Below are 18,423 nucleotides of genomic sequence, written 5' to 3' on the forward strand. Positions count from 1 at the left end.
TCTCCACAACGCCTCTCCTAGTTACTCTTGGCCATTTTGCACTTCCTGTGAACTCCTTTTGCATTTATTGCTTATACTACTGCCTATACTGCATGTGGTAGTTATGTATTAGTTATGTATTACCACAAGGCTTTTCAGTGGAAATGCTTTAGTGGTCACCTTGGGAGTTGGGATTCAGGGAATTCTGGGGCAGGACTCTAGACATCCCCAAACCCTGTTTTGGCCAGAGCAACTCCACTTTTTAGTATTATATGGGCAGTTTGCAGTAGTGTTTATTAGAAGAGATGATTTAGTTGCACCCCCTGTCCCCATGCCCCCAAACAGTTTCAAAAACACTGGATCTATCTTGTGTGATAGTTGACTCATAAATGTTAACTTATAATGGCCAAGGGCCAGGAATTAATACTACTTCAGTCTTGTATTACCACTCCTAGGCAACTGGTGCAGTTTTGAGCACAAAGTGGACATACAGGAAATGATTTTACAACTGTATTGATCCCATATGGGAAACAGGAGATAGTAAATAGCATTACCTGAGAAATGGACCTTAATGAAGAACTCAGAATAATGTTTCTGGGTTGACCTTTGAGAAATAAATCTAAGTTGGTAGTATCTGCCCCTCCACCCCCCGCGTTTGGATATAAACTTAACACTATTTAAAGATGTCTAGTTTACATGCACATGTTTAAGAAAAATCTCATTGGCATACCCTATTCTATCAAAGTTTTGCCAAACTTAAATATCGTATTCATGCATTTGCGTAAGCATTAAGGTTGTTGTTCAACTCACAGAATGATATGCAGAGTACCACTACACCTAGAAATCTAGAAAAAATTAAATTCAGAAGTTGATGTGCTCAAAGACATTTATGTCAATAATGATTACAAATGGAAAATGCCAGCCTTTCAGACCAGTTATTTCAGCTTTCTGTAATTAATTGTGTAAACTAATAAAGACCTGAGTATTTAAATCAATTGTGCTATCAACTTGTTAATACTCTTTTTTTTTTTTTTTCTCCTGCTCTCTGCTTGGTTCATTGTCATCACCTACAGGCGTACTTTATTGTCGGCTTCCAAAGATTACTAACTTATCTGTATCACTGAGATTGAACTGCCTTGGCTGTACTGCTATTCTTACTGCTGCTTCTATTATTGCCTTCTTCAGCAAAATAAGGCTTTCAAAAGCCAAAGAATAACAAGAAATAAGCACCATTTTAGAAGCCTTTCCACTATGAAACTTAAGCTAAATGTGCTCACCATTATTTTGCTGCCTGTCCACTTGTTAATAACAATATACAGTGCCCTTATATTTATTCCATGGTATTTTCTTACCAATGCCAAGAAGAAAAACGCTATGGCAAAGAGAATAAAAGCTAAGCCCACTTCAGACAAACCTGGAAGTCCATATCGCTCTGTCACACACTTCGACTCACTAGCTGTAATAGACATCCCTGGAGCAGATACTCTGGATAAATTATTTGACTATGCTGTATCCAAGTTTGGGAAGAAGGACAGCCTTGGGACCAGGGAAATCCTAAGTGAAGAAAATGAAATGCAGCCAAATGGAAAAGTTTTTAAGAAGGTAAAGTATTTTGGTGCTTTCCATTTATGTTTTAAAGAGTAAGACACATTTGTTTTATTATAAATGGAGTGCATTTTAAATATGCTGGCATTCTATTATAGTGCTGTGTAAAACTACTCAGAAGCCGTTCGTAGCTTCTTTATGTTCACTTAAGAGCATTTTTAGAGTTTTATGCTTTGGATAGTATTTTAATTGCTTATTTGAATATACTAATATTAGGGAATGTATCACTTTAACAGTTAATTCTTGGGAATTATAAATGGATGAACTACCTTGAAGTGAACTGCAGAGTGAATAACTTTGGTAGTGGACTCACTGCACTGGGACTAAAACCAAAGAACACCATTGCCATCTTCTGTGAGACCAGGGCCGAGTGGATGATTGCAGCACAGACCTGCTTTAAGTACAGCTTTCCTCGTAAGTGCCTTGTGTTTTTGGAGCGGGGAGAGAAGGGTTTTTGCTTGCATGTGAAAATTGTTTTGAGATGCTTCTGTTTTCAGAGTAGGTGTTGTTTAGCCATTTTACACATAATTACGTCCACAATACAGTATGTAATATTGTGGCTAAAAGATATCTGATAGCTCCTGTTAAATATAACTTTTAAGAACTAATATGGGAATTGGCAGCTTTAAGGGATATGATTTACACTTTTATTTTCCAATTGGAAATGAATTGTACCTCAAAGAGTTGGAGTTTGGGGGTATTTTTCAGGGATGATATACAAAGAGTAATGATTAAAAGAACAAAAAAGCATTTCTTAGGATAATTCAAGTTCATTGCTACACTTTGAGACCTCTTATTTGACTTATTCCATTTTACATGTGAAATATGCATGTGACAACTGGAATTGGCATTAGATATGTTAGAAAGTAAAATTGAGTATGTTTCTAATACTCAAGCATTTGTTGTTGCCACTGTTTAAGAAGTAAACAATGTATTGTTCCATACTAAGTACTCCGTTGTTTGTTGAATGAAATATAACACTGTAGGGTAGGATTGAAGAACTTAAATTTCAAACAAAAAATAGATAATATGAAAATGATCCCCTATGTACCCATTACCCACTTTCAACGATCAACAGCTTGTGAAAAGTGGCTATTTTTAACCACGTTGTTTCTAGTTACCAATCTAGAGCTGAATTTTCAGTTCTTTCTAAGTTCAGCAAATGTCCTTTGATTCCAACTGATCTTGGTTTAAGTTTATGTTATCTCTGGTGGCTCCTAAGGAGTAGGTCTCCTTGATCTCTCTAATTAAGGTGTGGAGGTCACCAATCACATTGGACATTGGACTCACTAAAGCAGCTTCCTAGAAGGAGTAAGAATATTATCTGTGGCTGATCTTATGACTTAAGATCCTCAAGATTTTCAAGGACTTATCCATTCTTTGGAGGCTATGGCCAATGAAAGTGTGTATCAAGAGGAAGCCCTAGCTGGGCCACTCTGACCTGAATTAAGAGTTCAGCCAGTACCAGTTGGCCTGGAGCATCTTAATTAACAGATTTTTGATCAGCTGTGGCAGTGTGAGTGTTTCTGGGTTTCTTCAGGTTTAGGAAGTGAGAGTTCTGGGAATTTGTAAGGAAAACTTTGGGCTCCGAGGGAGTTTGAAGCAAGGTTGAAGGATGGTGACAGAGACTATGAAATCAAATTAAAATATACAATGGCTTTGTGTCTCTAAGTGTACCTATTATTAAAGACTGACTTCAATAATACCCATTTCTAATAGATGTTTATTACTTAATATTTCTGTTTATTTTTATTATGTAGTTGTGACTTTATATGCCACACTTGGCAAAGAAGCAGTAGTTCATGGGCTAAATGAATCTGAGGCTTCCTATCTGATTACCAGCGTTGAACTTCTGGAAAGTAAACTTAAGGTAAATATGAAATATTCTTTTAATTCATGGTTGCATTGTCTGGCAGGACAGAAAAATATTCAGTAAGTGAATTTTTGTTGCAGGCCCAAATTTAATAGCTGGTTTTTTCTTTCTGCCTAACAGACTGCATTGTTAGATATCAGTTGTGTAAAACATATCATTTATGTGGACAATAAGACTATCAATAAAGCAGAGTACCCGGAAGGTTTTGAGATTCACAGCATGCAATCAGTAGAAGAGTTGGGATCCAACCCAGAAAACTGTAAGTAAAGCAGTAGAAACAATTTTATTTACCTATTCCAGGTTAGTTATTTCGGTAGGTTAGGGAAACAAGTGATACGAGTAAATCCACAAAAGTTCTTTGACTGAAAAAAAAAGTTTAAAACTCTTTAAAAACCATCAAGACCATATATGATTAAGATTTTCCCTCCATTTCTCCTCAAAAAAAGTAAGTTAGTAAATTTCACTAAATGATTGAGATGTAATCAGTGGTTCAGACTTTATGGCAGTTGCTGCCAAATGTTTCTTCATTTTTTAAATAACCCACTATAACCTTCCAATTTGGGCCTCATAAAAGAAAAATATCTCAGGCCTTCCATTCAGTAAACTTTCTGAAATAAATGCCTAATGCTAGTTATCTTAAGAATGTTTCAGAGGATGCAAAACTGTTTACCAAGATTAATGCTTGGATGTATGTTACCACTGAAGTGGTAGTTGGTATTTCATTTAAAGCAAGTAAGTGTACCTTGTAGCAAAATGTCAGTTGGCCATCAGGGCAGAGAGTTGAGGAAGTTAATACTCCATTTGAAGAGTTTTCTTATTATGTTTAATGCCATAATACCATACTATAATGAGGAAAGGATACATTTTTGCAGAAGAAAGTGTTGGTCGAACCTCTACTCAGCTTCTGAACATTTTACTGTTAGAGAATGAACATGCGTTTATAATAACAGGTATAGATTATAGCTTTCTGCCATGTGTCCAGAATGGCAGAGAGTCTGAGATTTTACCCTGCTTGCCGGCAAACAGATGAGCCTGCAAAACTTCTTGGGGCCATAAACTTTTGGGTCTGAGATGAGGGACGTTTTTTACTCACAACAATAGCAGTAGCCAGAGTATCATATCAACATTTGTGTCATAAGAGAGGAACTCTGAGCTTAAAGAGCCTGAATATCTTATTTTATTGTACTGGACAGTAAGCATGCCTGCTGTTTGCTCTGGGGAGAGACACTATCTCTTTGCATAGTCTGGAACAAAGTCAGTGTCTCTGCTTGCAAGATGTGTGGAACATGAGACCCATAGAGAATTATTTCTTTACACCAGGTTGACCCTGTAAGACTGGGATAAACTTGACTGAAAAGTCCTGATTGGTAGGGATCAGTTGCAGTTCTGCTGATTCACCAAAGGGTGTTGGTAGCAAACTAAGGGGTCAGCAGTCTTCATAATTTGGTGTGAGCAATAATGTAATAGACCACATATCCCGCTTAGTTCTACTCATCTCTGCAGTAGATAGGATACATATGTTTTTGTGGTACAGACAGTTATTATGATGCCACTTTTTTGCATATTTACTTAAAAGTGGGCAGAAGCAAAGTATCACATTATGTGCTAGATTAAGAATTTAGCGACTGCTGTTGCTTTGGTCAGTCATCAGAGGAAATATGCAGTCCTTATGTGCTTGGTTTATAAACTATGACTATATCTTTAAAAAGCATTAAAATTAGCCCGTTTAAGTGTAACTATCTTTGTTTCAGTGGTATAACTCACTGTTTTAAAAAAATGTATTTTAATGTGTATAAAAATGTAAATAATTTGTGTAAAGATTTTAAAATCTGATAATCCTGTTAAACTTGTATTTAATTCTGATGATGTATCTGTGGCTTCTTAGCCACTTTGGTATATTCTTGGAAGGAAAAGTGGTTACTAGGTTAGCACTATACACTGTCTTGAAAGTGGAAGCTCCAGGGTGCTGTTTAAAACTTATCACCTTCGAATTTTAGCATTGGAGTCACCTTAAAGGTCAGATCCAGTGGTTTTCAATCAGGGGCATATATGAGAATCACTTGTGGAGCTTCGTTCTATCCCGGACATATTGAATCTGAATTTTCAGAAAGGGGGTTCAGAAATAGTATTTTATTTAAGTTCTGCAGGTGATTCTGATACCCACTAGGGGTCAGTAACCACAATCTGTCCAACTGTCTTATTTTAGAGATGACAAACTGAGGCCTAATAAGTTTATACAGAATACTCTGTCCTCCTGATACTCCAAAGTCCCAGAAATCTTTCTACGACATTGCTCTGTACACAACACTGTGGAGAGGCACAGCACAGACAGGGATTAGGTTAAACATCCAGAAAATGGGCCAAATTGAGTCCAAAATGCTCACTGTAACCAGAATTTGATAAACATTTTTGTTTTCTAGCCCAGGCTGGAGCACAGTGGTATGACCATAGCTCACCATATCCTCAACCTGCTAGGCTCACCCAGTCCTCTTGCCTCATCCTCTTGAGTAGCAAGGACTGCAGGTGCATGCCACTGCATCCGGCTAACTTTTTTAGTTTTTGTAGAGACAGAGTCTTGCTATGTGGACCAGGCTGGTCTCGAAATCCAGGGCTCAGGGATCCTCCCACCTTGGCCTCTCAAAGTACTAGGATTACAGGCATGAGCCACCTCACCCAGTTCGTTTTGATGATTTAAAGCAAATACTGTCTATTGATAGTTTATCATTATGCAAAATCGAAATATCCTATTATTGTTTAGTAATTTAACTTTTGAACTGAAGTAAATGTGGTGTTTTTCATTCATTCATTTAGTGGGCATTCCTCCAAGTAGACCAACGCCTTCAGACATGGCCATTGTTATGTATACTAGTGGTTCTACTGGCCGACCTAAGGGAGTGATGATGCATCATAGCAATTTAATAGCTGGAATGACAGGCCAATGTGAAAGAATACCTGGACTGGGGTAAGATAGTTCTTTAACTTTCTTCTTAGAAATCAGAGTTCATGTTCAGCATTCTCTAAACTCAATCTATATTAAAATGATAAAGTTCTTGGTATTTCTAACTTCAAATGCCTTTTCAAGAATGGTTAAAATATTTCTCTTATTTTGTTTTAGACCAAAGGACACATATATTGGCTACTTGCCTTTGGCTCATGTGCTAGAACTGACAGCAGAGATATCTTGCTTTACCTATGGCTGCAGGATTGGATATTCTTCTCCACTTACACTCTCTGACCAGGTGACAAACTTTTCATATTGGCATGATTATATGATGCTGCATAGTTTGGCTGAGAACATAATACTAGGACATGAGATATTTTAATTCAGCTAAAGCTTTCTCCTTGACATCAAAATAGCTTCCATGAACAATATGTAGCTATAGGAAATTATCCTGTGGATATGTTAGTATTGCTTTAGCTATATATTTTAAAATTATTTCTTTTTTCTTTTCTTTTGCTCTGTCGCCCAGACTGGAGTGCAATGGTATGATCTTGGCTCACTGCAACCTTTGTCTCTCAGGTTCAAGCAATTCTCCTGCCTCAGCCTCCGGAGTAGCTGGGACTACAGGCGCCCACCAGCACGCCCTGCTATTTTTTTGTATTTTCAGTAGAGATGGGATTTCACCATGTTGACCAGGCTAGTCTCGAACTCCTGACCTCCAGTGATCCACCCACCTCAGCCTCCCAAAGTGCTGGGATTACAGGTGTGAACCACTGTGCCCGGCCTTACAATTATTTCAGAATGAATAACTATTTTTATCTTTCTCTACTAGATTTTTACTCTTGAGAACTATGATAGAGAATATAAATACAGTGAGCCTTTTTGACACACTACCCATGAGCATTGGTGGGTTTTCTGGGAGGACATATGTTAGGGTTTTGGCCCAGTTTTTCCGAGATTTTTCTGGAGCAGTGCTGTCTGATACAGTAGCCACTAGGCAGATATTTAAATAAAAATTAAGTAAAATTGAAAAAAAAATTCATTTGCTTTTAGCCATATTCAAGCGCTCAATAGCTATGTGTGACCAATGGCTACCATATTAGGCAGCAAAGATAAAGAATATTTTTATCATCACAGAAAGTTCTGTTGGTAAGGGCTGAGGCATCTCCAAAGGTAGTCTCAGCTCACCATACTAAGTTAGGATTCTTCCTTCTTCCTGTAGTTCATAGCAGAAATCCCAACAATGGGTGGGGCTAACTCATATATGTTATACCCATTTGAAATTACACACCTAATACTATTGTCCACAGTTCTGTTTTATGTCTTCTTTGGAATAGTTGCTGTAGAAAAGCTTCAACCAGGCATAGGGGAAAAAAAAAAAAAAGCCACTAAAGAAGCTGTGGGGTTCTGGATGCTGAAAGATAAAGCGAGTATAGGTAGGAATGACTTGTCTATATGTGGCTCTGCTCCTTCAACACTGGGGGCCCAGCTGTTGTTTGCCCCCACCCCCGGCAATGCTGCCTTTTGTTTGAGTCTCTATGGAGCATGGAGTTGGTAAGATATGTCCTTGGTGTTCACAGTTAGAAATTGTAATACTTTATTTGTAGAAATACCATTGTAGGGAAAGGCTAGATAGGTTGTATACTATTAAAACAAAAAAAGTTAAAGAGTGTTTTTTTTTGGACTTGAGATTCTAATCACCTTTTTTTTTTTTTTATGTATGACTCAAAGTGCACAAATATTAAGTGTACTGCTTGATTAGATTTAATAAGCATATATACATATAGACCTCTGTGATCATCACCATCTAGATGAGGAAAACAAAGAACATTTTCAGTACCCGTGAATGTCCCTTGTGTCCCCTCCTAGTCATTACCACATTGGATTCTCTTTGAAAGAAGAATCCAGCCTCCTTTTAAAGTGGCTTTTTCTGTGAGAAAGCATTCTGTTCCAAACAACTCCTACCTTTTTACTTTAAGAAACACAATCTTTGTATGACAGGGTGCTGCTGTGTTTGACTATACCACTCAGCTATAAATTCACATTTAAAATCTGCTAGAATAGTAATGGAATGAATAAATACACAATCCAGTTGATAAACAGAACTTGATCTAGTAAAATCAAAGTAGACCTATCAATAAGACTGAGGCTTAAACTCTAAAAAAAATTTAGTAAAATCTCTGATGATTATGTTTTATTGTCATGGGTTTTTCTTATGCTCAGAGACATTATCAAAATGTAGAAAACATTTCAGTAAACTTTGAGTATAATTTTTTTTCCCTTTATGAATTTGGAAGCCGGGACTAGCCACTCTTTGATTTTTCACTGCCTTTCTGAGAACAATAGCCTCAGTGTGGGAAAGGAGGGACAGTTGGAGTCTGTTGCTGGTCTGACTTAATTCTTGCTGTCTCTTAGGCTAAGCTAGTACATTAGAAGCCTGTTCAATAAAATTCACACCTACTTTTTAAATGAACTATTGTAAAGACTCTCAATCTTACTAGGAATCTAAAACACAGGAACTTCCCTCACATAGGAAATCAGAAGGATGCAGGAGACTAGAAGCACCACATTTGGAGCCAACTGATGATAGCAATATTGTCATAACTAGGATTACTATGATCACAAGAGGACAAAATAACTGATAAAATTACTAAGAGTGAAAAAAACAAAGAAGGACTTCTTGTGGCTTCTGCTATCCTAGAACTGCTCTCTGTAGCAAGAACTGGTCAATAGCATGCAGAGGGCAACTCTGACCTGAAGGACATGAGAGCCCATTTTGTCTCTGCAGAGCAGCCCCTCCTGTGTGTGGTGTACATGGTTTCTGTGTAGGTTTCCACTTGCAAATTTGCACATCCTTGCACATACATAAAACAAGTTATTTTATCTCCTTTATCCATATTAAAGAAAAGTAGGAGAAAGGCAACTTAGTTTTATCAGGAGAACCATCCTGTATATGGCCAAGCTGGTAGTTCTTATGGATCACACTGCTTAACAGCTGGTTTTCTTCTTTCCTGTATCAGCAATGGCTAACGTGTGACAAACAGCTAAACTTGCAGGCTAATGAACTGTGTTGTAGCAGATTTTTATTTTTATCTTGCTTTTTCAGTGGGTTACTTTATCAACTTTTCTACCAACTGATCTAACTAACATTTGAAATACCAAATTGTATTTATGTGTATAAGAAAGAAAGATAAAAAGAGAATATGTGCACATTTATGTATATATATATGTATCTCTACTTTGTCCCTGGCAGTGTTCTCTGTATTGTACCAACTAGGGTATTACCAAATTAGAGTTTCAGTATGATGTTAATTGATGTTCATAGTGGTGTCTTTTTTTTTTTTTTTTTGAGATGGAGTCTCGCTCTGCAAACCAGGCTGGAGTGCAGTGGCCGGATCTCGGCTCACTGCAAGCTCTGCCTCCCGGGTTTACACCATTCTCCTGCCTCAGCCTCCTGAGTAGCTGGGACTGCAGGCGCCTGCCACCTCACCCGGCTAGTTTTTTTTTTTGTATTTTTTAGTAGAGACGGGGTTTCACTGTGTTAGCCAGGATGGTCTCGATCTCCTGACCTCGTGATCCACCTGTCTCGGCCTCCCAAAGTGCTGGGATTACAGGCTTGAGCCACCGCGCCCGGCCATATAGTGGTGTGTTTAAGATGTGGCTTTGCCTATTGGTTAATCAAAGAAAGTTAAAATCACCTTCAATTTTGTTTTAGTGTTATATCTGTCTTAATCAAGTTTTTTTGAAAATGTAGTCGTAGTCTGTGCTGTATTTGATAGTGTGTTATTAATAAGAATGTTTGATTCATCAAAATATCCCATTCTCTTCTTATCCTGGATCAAGGTTTCTCCTCTAAGGAAGGTGAAATGTGCTAGAAGCAGTTATCTGTAGCACTAAAGTACTTACACTTGAGACTTGTAGGTTATGATAGTTGTTAACAGATAATCACAAGCAATAACAGCTCACATTCCATGTGTAACTTCTATATTTGTTATTAATACTTGAATTACAACATGTTTTGTTAAGGTTGGTTTTCCTGATTATATTTACTTTTTCTTTAATGTAGTCCAGCAAAATTAAAAAAGGAAGCAAAGGAGACTGTACTGTACTGAAGCCCACACTTATGGCTGCTGTTCCGGTGAGTACAGAATATGAATATGAGCATAAGAGAATCGTTTATTTAATTTATTGCTCATACTTGGACCTTTTAAAAAGTAATACTCTTAGATATGTCTACATTTTAAAATAATTTTACCTTGTTGAGATCACAGCAAATATGTTCATTAAAATCTTAGGTACTGTACTGGGGAAGACAAAATGGCAAGCTTTTGAAATGTATGCCTGTTTGAGTTTGCTGATACATGAAAATTAGGTGATGAAAACGACCTAGTTCAGATTACCTACTGTGAGAATTAGACCATTTTAAGATAGAATATACTCTAAAGACCATCTTGTTTAATCTCTTAATTTAAAATATGAGGAAACTTAAGCCATCCTAGGGAGCTGAAGAATCATATACAAGGTCGAGGATCTAAGCCCTCCCAACCCTCTTACGGTGATTAAGTAAACTGAACATTGGAGAGAGCTCCCAAAGGAAAAACGTTTAATTCTATATATTCAGAATCCTCATGTGAAATACTGCCTTAAAAACAAAAAACAACAAGATGTTACATTTTATAGCCTTGTAATGATGAATTTTGAAACATTTAACACCATATTTCAGATTTGTGTAATCAAATATCTTCTAGCTTTTTTATGCTTCAGAAACTCCAGAAAGACTGTGTGTCACTACTGCTTATATTATGATCAGACTTGAAATCTTATCCCAGTATCTTTCACAGAATTACTTTTGTATATGGAAAGTCTGAGATTAGATAAGAAAGTATTCAGTCCGGATTTTTCTGAGAATTACAGATGGAAGATACTTTATGGTCGTTTTAGCTTCTAATTGCAAAATTACCAAATAACAAAGAAATAGAATAGGTCAGAGAAGACTTTGTCTTTTTATTTAGAGGTTCTGTATAATTCATAAAGTTTTCAAACAGAAAGAAGAGGCTTCTGACTAAAACCATAATATAAAGTTGCTAATAATAGCTAGTGCAGATCTTCCTATGTGCTAGGTAGGCACTGTGCGAAATGCCTTAGATAAATGATCTCACTTAATTCTAAGACTGCAAGGTTGGCCCTGTTACCCCTATCTTACAAAGAAGGAAAGTTGCCCCAAAGCCACACAGCTCATAGGTGATGGAATCAGTGTTTGAGTATCAGTCTGCCAGTCTTCTTAACCACTATGGCTGTCTATTTAGGACTGTTGTATGTTCTTGTTATTATTTCATTTTGGGAAACAATACATTGGCTTTATTATCTAGCATACAGAATTCCATAGCAAACCTTATCAGATAACATAGGAAGAGGTAAGGGCTGAGGTGTTTAAGAAGTAATCTCCAGTAATGGGATGGCTGGGTCAAATGGTATTTCTAGTTCTAGATCCCTGAGGAATCACCACACTGTCTTCCACAATGGTTGAATTAGTTTACAGTCTCACCAACAGTGTAAAAGTGTTCCTGTTTCTCCACATCCTCTCCAGCAGCTGTTGTTTCCTGACTTTTTAATGATCACTATTGTAACTGGTGTAAAGACACATGCACACGTATGTTTATTGTGACACTATTTACAATAGCAAAGACTTGGAACCAACTCAAATGTCCATCAGTGACAGACTGGATTAAGAAAATGTGGCACATATACACCATGGAATACTGTGCAGCCATAAAAAAAGGATGAGTTCATGTCCTTTGTAGGGACATGGATGAAGCTGGAAACCATCATTCTCAGCAAACTATCACAAGGACAGAAAACCAAACACCGCATGTTCTCACTCATAGATGGGAATTGAACAATGAGATCACTTGGACACAGGAAGGGGAACATCACACACCGGGGCCTGTTGTGCGGTGCGGGGATGGGGGAGCTATAGCGTTAGGAGATACACCTAATGTAAGTGACTAGTTAATGGGTGCAGCACACCAACATGGCACATGTATACATATGTAACAAACCTGCATGTTGTGCACATGTACCCTAGAACTTAAAGTATAATAAAAAAAAATAATAAAAAAAGAAGTGATCTCTGATTTTAGGCCTGAAGGATAAGCACAGTTAACACATAGGCTGCTTATCCTCTAACTGCCCATTGTCCGTTCTTCCCTGCTTTACTTTGTGTCTTGAGGGGCTACGTTCTATGCACAAATTACCAGTGCTTCCTTGCCTTATGACTTCTGGTTGGGTTCAGCCATTGGAGGCCCTCATGAGAGATCAGAGGGCAGAAAGAGAGAGAGTCTGCACACTTACTACCTTTGCTCCTTTCCTGCTGGGCTGCAAATTTTAGCAGTTGTCAGGAGACCCTGTTGGTTACTCTCCTTCCCATTGTTTGTAACCAGGTCTTTCCCATGGCTAGAGTCCTCATCCAGGTTCCAGTGACACTTTTCTTATTTCTTGAGGCCTTGAGATAGTAAATGGTCTCCTATGTTGCTAGTCCATTGGCACCTCATCAAATATTACCGGGTTTCCTTTTTAGCTCCTCCTGTTTCTCCAGAAATAGGCCATTTAAAAGAAAAACACTTTTTATTGAGAATTATTTTTGGTAGAGTCTGTTTTTTGAGTTTGTTTCTTTCCTGGGTCAGAATGAAAGATTGATTGAATACTATAACATTCACAATGAGAATTCAGAGTAAGTCACTACTTACCAGCCGTGGCTCCATTGAACATCATGTAATGTTAGTTTGAGATAAAGGGTGACTTAATGTGCTAACCATAAACTCTGCCAATGTGTTACAACTGTTTTATGTTCCTTTCTCATCAAGGCCTTGCCTAAGTCTATGATTAGTACCCAGTGCTGGAAAGAACAGTAGACATGGTTCTCACACATCTGTCTCATTCCCAAGCCCCTGCCCCCTCTCCCCTCCCCCCACCCCCCCTCCTTTTTTAAGATCTCGTATGCTTTTTAAGAAGGATGTTTACAGGATGTTCAAGTCCTGCTAGGGAATGATTGGGGATTCTGTCACAGATGTAGATAAATATTTCAGTTATATAGTAGTGACTCCTCTTGTGGAAATGGAGAAAACAATATTGTACCATGCCTGAGTGCTATGTAATGGAAACTTTTTTTTTTTTTCTTTTGAGACGGAGTCTTGCTCTATCACCCAGGCTAGAGTGCAGTGGTGTGATATCGGCTCACTACAACCTCCGCCTCCCAGGTTGAAGTGATTCTCCTGCCTCAGCCTCCCGAGTAGCTGGGATTACAGGTGCCTGCCACCGCGCCTGGCTAATTTTTGTATTTTTAGTAGAGACGGGGTTTCACCATCTTGGCCAGGCTGGTCTCGAACTCCTGACCTCACGATTCACCCGCCTGGGCCTCCCAAAGTGCTGGGATTACAGGTGTGAGCCACTGCGCCTGACCTGTGGTAACCTTTTTAACGGATGGTTCTGCTGTCTTCATTTGTGAGTGGCTCTATTCTAATATTAAAAGAACTGCCCATTAAGTTATCATTATAGCATACCTTAATTTGTACTGATAATTGATATTTTAAGTATTTGGAAACACGTATTTATAAATGGGTGTGCTTTATGTAATAATTCTTGTTAATTTGTGTTAAATAATTTCAAGAAAACATCATTTAGTGGTAGTCTGGGCTGTTTGGTTTTTTGTTTGTTTTGTATTAACCTTGGAGTCAATATATCTTAAACCTGGTCCTACCTCCAGTTTTTCAAGTTTGTATGAGCAAGAATCGTGTTCTTTGCTTCTATTAAAATGTAATAGAAATGCTTAAACTATAGATACTTAGGATTTAAGAAACTAATGCTTTCTGCCACGCTGTAAGAAGATTACAAAGTTGTAGTAAAAAAAGAGAAAAGCATCATGAATAGATTCAACATAGGTATTTTGGTACTGTTTGAGATTAAGTAAATATATTGTAACAAAGAGATTTAATTTTTTTTTTTTTTTGTGACAGCTGAGTAAATTCTCTAAACTTGAGCTAACATTTCTTAAAAATGTAGATTAACTTGGCTGGGCACGGTGGCTCACGCCTGTAATCCCAGCACTTTGGGAGGCCAAGGCGGGTGGATCACGAGGTCAGAATCGAGACCAGCCTGGCTAACACAGCGAAACCCTGTTCTACTAAAAATACAAAAAATTTAGCTGGGTGTGGTGGTGGGGGCCAGTAGTCCCAGCTACTGGGGAGGCTGAGGCAGGAGAATGGCATGAACCCAGGAAGTGGAGCTTGCAGTGAGCCGAGATCCTGCCACTGTACTCCAGCCTGGGCAACAGAGTGAGACTCCATCTCACAAAAAAAAAAAAAATTAGATTAACTTAATGTATAGAACTGAAGAAACCCCTATAGCTGTCCTTAGTCTTTTTGAAGTAGTGAACAAGTAGTCAGTGAAATTAATTATATAATTAAAGAAACAAATATGTCCATTATGCTAATGACTTTTACCCAAGATGTTGCAAGTGAGGTATCTTCAACTAAAGACTGTCTCCATTCTTTTCAGATTATTGAATATTTTGTTTAACTTTCAGGAAATCATGGATAGAATTTATAAGAATGTTATGAGCAAAGTCCAAGAGATGAATTATATTCAGAAAACTCTGTTCAAGATAGGGTATGATTACAAATTGGAACAGATCAAAAAGGGATATGATGCACCTCTTTGCAATCTGTAAGTACATTTCATAGGCTCTGTGGTTTGAGCCTTTAATTTTTTTTTCTGCTTTTAAATCCAGAAGATGAATAAATAAATGGAAAGTTAATTCATTTGAATATCACCACCATGATCATAAGTTTGAATTTCTCTTTCATTCTAAGTCTTATTGTTTATACAGCAAGCAGAGGACTCTGATCTTGGCAATTTAACAGATTTTAATAATTGAGTATGTATTTAAGATTTATTTATAAAATTTAGTCTCATGAAGAAAAACTAAAATAGACTTTTGAATCAAGACACTTGAGCTTAAAAAATGTCATTTCTAACTAAAAAAAGTGACCTTCATTGCATGAAGGTTTCTGATTTATTGTATTCATAAAATAGTGTTGTAAGTATATGAACATAACCGTTATTTTAAATGTGATACTGAGGAGTGGGGATGGGGAAGCATTTTTTACTGGAAGCGAGATAACATAAGTGATCATTTACTTGTGTCAGCATAGTTTCCTGATACCGCACATTATCTTTCTTCATTTTTAAAGAGTTTTTTTCTGGCATTTTTTCAAGGCGTTACTGGTTGTTGCCTTGTTAACCTCTCATTCTCACCGTGATTCTGACATTGAGATGTTCAACCAGTTGAGGAATCTTTCCCAGAGCTTATGAATTAGTGTGTTGCCAAGAATAATGTATGCGTACATTAAAATCATTTATCCTCCATTTATCAAGGTTACTGTTTAAAAAGGTGAAGGCTCTGCTGGGAGGGAATGTCCGCATGATGCTGTCTGGAGGGGCCCCACTATCTCCTCAGACACACCGATTCATGAATGTCTGCTTCTGCTGCCCAATTGGCCAGGGTTATGGACTGACAGAATCATGTGGTGCTGGGACAGTTACTGAGGGTAAGCATTGTTAATGTGGTAAATATTCTGTATCAGATACTACTAATAAAATATATTTGCATTACCTTTGGAAACCATGGTAACTTTAAAATACCTCTTAACTAATATCAGATTCATTGCAACTTTAAAATACCTCTTAACTAATATCAGATTCATGGCAAATCAATGTAGTTTTAGTTTATGAATTCTTAGTTATAAGTATCATGTGGACCCTTTAATTTTAAGCCTTATAATTTTTTTTTTTTTTTTTTTTTTTTTGAGTCGGAGTTTCACTCTTGTTGCCCAGGCTGGAGTGCAATGGCATGATCTTGGCTCACTGCAACCTCCACCTCCTGGGTTCAAACGATTCTCCTGCCTCAGCCTCCCAAGTAGCTGGGATTACAGGCGTGTGCCACCACGCCTGGCTAATTTTTGTATTTTTAGATGGGGTTTCACCATATTGACCAGGCTGGTCTTGAACTCCTGACCTCAGGTGATCTGCCCGCCTCGGCCTCCCAAAGTGCTGGGATTACAGGTGGTGAGCCACCATGCCCAGTCGCCTTATAAATATTTATGCCACATAGTCATCCTCAAAATCCTGTCACCCTGGTCCTTTAGTCTTCTTTCTCTAAATGATCACTTCTTTGGAGAACCGTACTATTAAAAATGAAGTATCACTTTTATGCTCCCCCTTAAATCTGTGTTCCTGTCCTGACTTCTTTGCTTTCCCGTTTGTTATTTTTCAACAGCCTAAAGCGAATTTTCCCAACCTTGACAATGTTCAGATTTTGAATCCGATGATTCTTTGTTGTTGAGGACTCTTGTATGCATTGCAGGATATTTAGTTGCCAAAGCAGATATTTATGGGCTCACCCCAGCTGTGACAATGAACGTATCCCCAAACATTGCCAGATATCCCCTGGGGGGCAAAATCACTTTAGGTTGAGAAACACTGGGGTATAGAAATTGTATTTTTGGATAATCTTATTTTTGCTTTAAACTCATTGTGTCCAAAATCAATGCCATTATTCTAAACTGTCTCTCTATTGACAAATTATTTGTTTGTGTGAGTGGTATCACCATCCTTAAAGTCATTCCAGATACCAGCTTTGAAGTCATCTGATTGCTTATTTTAAAATATCTTTAAATGTCATCAGATCATTCCTTCATTAGGTTTCTCCTTTCCCCCCATACCACCTTTGTTGTCCAACATTTTATTATTCCATTCTGCTCTGACCTAAAACCCCTTTTTTTTTTTTTGGAGACAGAGTCTTGCACTGTTGCCCAGGCTGGAGTGCAGTGGCACAATCTCAGCTCACTGCAACCTCCGCCTCCCAGGTTCAAGCAATTCTCTTCCCTTAGCCTCCTGAGTAGCTGGGACTACAGGCGTGCGCCACCACACCCAGCTAAGTTTTGTATTTTTAGTAGAGGCGGGGTTTCACCATGTTGGCCAGGCTGGTCTCGAACTCCTGACCTCAGGTGATCCACCCACCTCAGCTTCCCAGAGTACTAGGATTACAGGCATGAGCCACTGCGCCTGGTCTGACCTAACAGCCTTTTAACAGCTGTGTCTGTCTACATTACATCACTTCTAATGTATCCTGTATCCTTCTATTAGATACATCCACCTCACCCACTGCTTGATACCTGATGTATCAAATCTAAACACCTCTTTACCTAGCTTTCAGGACATCTTTAATCTGACGCTAGTGTACTTATCCAACATCATTTTCCGTTATTCCCCACATATAAACATGCCTGGCTCTTCTCTCCAGACCAGCCAATCTTTTTACTGTTTCTCATGAAGGCATTCTTGGTCTCACCACTCTGTATTTTCTTTTCCCTTCTCTTGGAATGTCCTTTTTGCTAATTGATCACAACCATCTTTTAATGCCCACTTTTCAATAATGTCTTTCCCAACTACTTCATTTTACATTGATTGTTTGAGTCTCTAAGCTGCTATTGTGCTCACCTTCAGTGCCATGCAGTTTAGTATTTAAATGTTCTCTGAATTGTTTCACATGCATTTCTTCCCAGTTCATTCCTAAGGTCATTGAGTGCAGGGTCTTCTTATCTCTCCTGTGTTTTCTTCACAACAGTTAATATAATGCTGTTTACATAATAGGCTGTCCATAAATATTTTTTTATTGCTAGCAATAATCACAAATTACAAAGGGATATCATCATCATGATGGTGTTTGATAACAACAGCTAGCATCTTTTGAAGGATTAGGTTGTGCCAAGAAGTGTTAAGCATTGTCCATGTATCATCTCATTTAATCCTCACAGCACATCCCTGTATGAAGTAGCTTTTGTTATTATCTCCATTTCATAGATGAGGAAGTGGAGGCTTAGAGAGGCTAAGTTACTTGTCCATGTACACAGCCAGTGAGTGGTAGAGCAGGAATTCCGATTAAAATCTATGTTACGACAATCTTAGT

General features: G+C 38.0%; 1 protein-coding gene across 1 annotated transcript in view; it reads left to right on the forward strand.

The window, feature by feature from the left end:
* Positions 1 to 18,423, forward strand: part of ACSL4 (acyl-CoA synthetase long chain family member 4) — an 83,141-nt gene that overhangs the window by 49,257 nt on the left and 15,461 nt on the right. The window contains exons 3-11 of the mRNA XM_033201370.1: positions 1,053 to 1,581; positions 1,821 to 1,998; positions 3,345 to 3,454; positions 3,578 to 3,716; positions 6,269 to 6,419; positions 6,573 to 6,696; positions 10,465 to 10,536; positions 14,980 to 15,119; positions 15,831 to 16,003. Of these exons, the coding sequence (XP_033057261.1) occupies positions 1,231 to 1,581; positions 1,821 to 1,998; positions 3,345 to 3,454; positions 3,578 to 3,716; positions 6,269 to 6,419; positions 6,573 to 6,696; positions 10,465 to 10,536; positions 14,980 to 15,119; positions 15,831 to 16,003 (1,438 nt within the window). The 5' untranslated portion in view covers positions 1,053 to 1,230. The remainder of the gene's footprint in view (positions 1 to 1,052; positions 1,582 to 1,820; positions 1,999 to 3,344; positions 3,455 to 3,577; positions 3,717 to 6,268; positions 6,420 to 6,572; positions 6,697 to 10,464; positions 10,537 to 14,979; positions 15,120 to 15,830; positions 16,004 to 18,423) is intronic.

This window comes from Trachypithecus francoisi, unplaced genomic scaffold (assembly GCF_009764315.1).
Source record: "Trachypithecus francoisi isolate TF-2019V2 unplaced genomic scaffold, Tfra_2.0 Lachesis_group6, whole genome shotgun sequence".
NCBI classification, from domain to species: Eukaryota; Metazoa; Chordata; class Mammalia; order Primates; family Cercopithecidae; genus Trachypithecus; species Trachypithecus francoisi.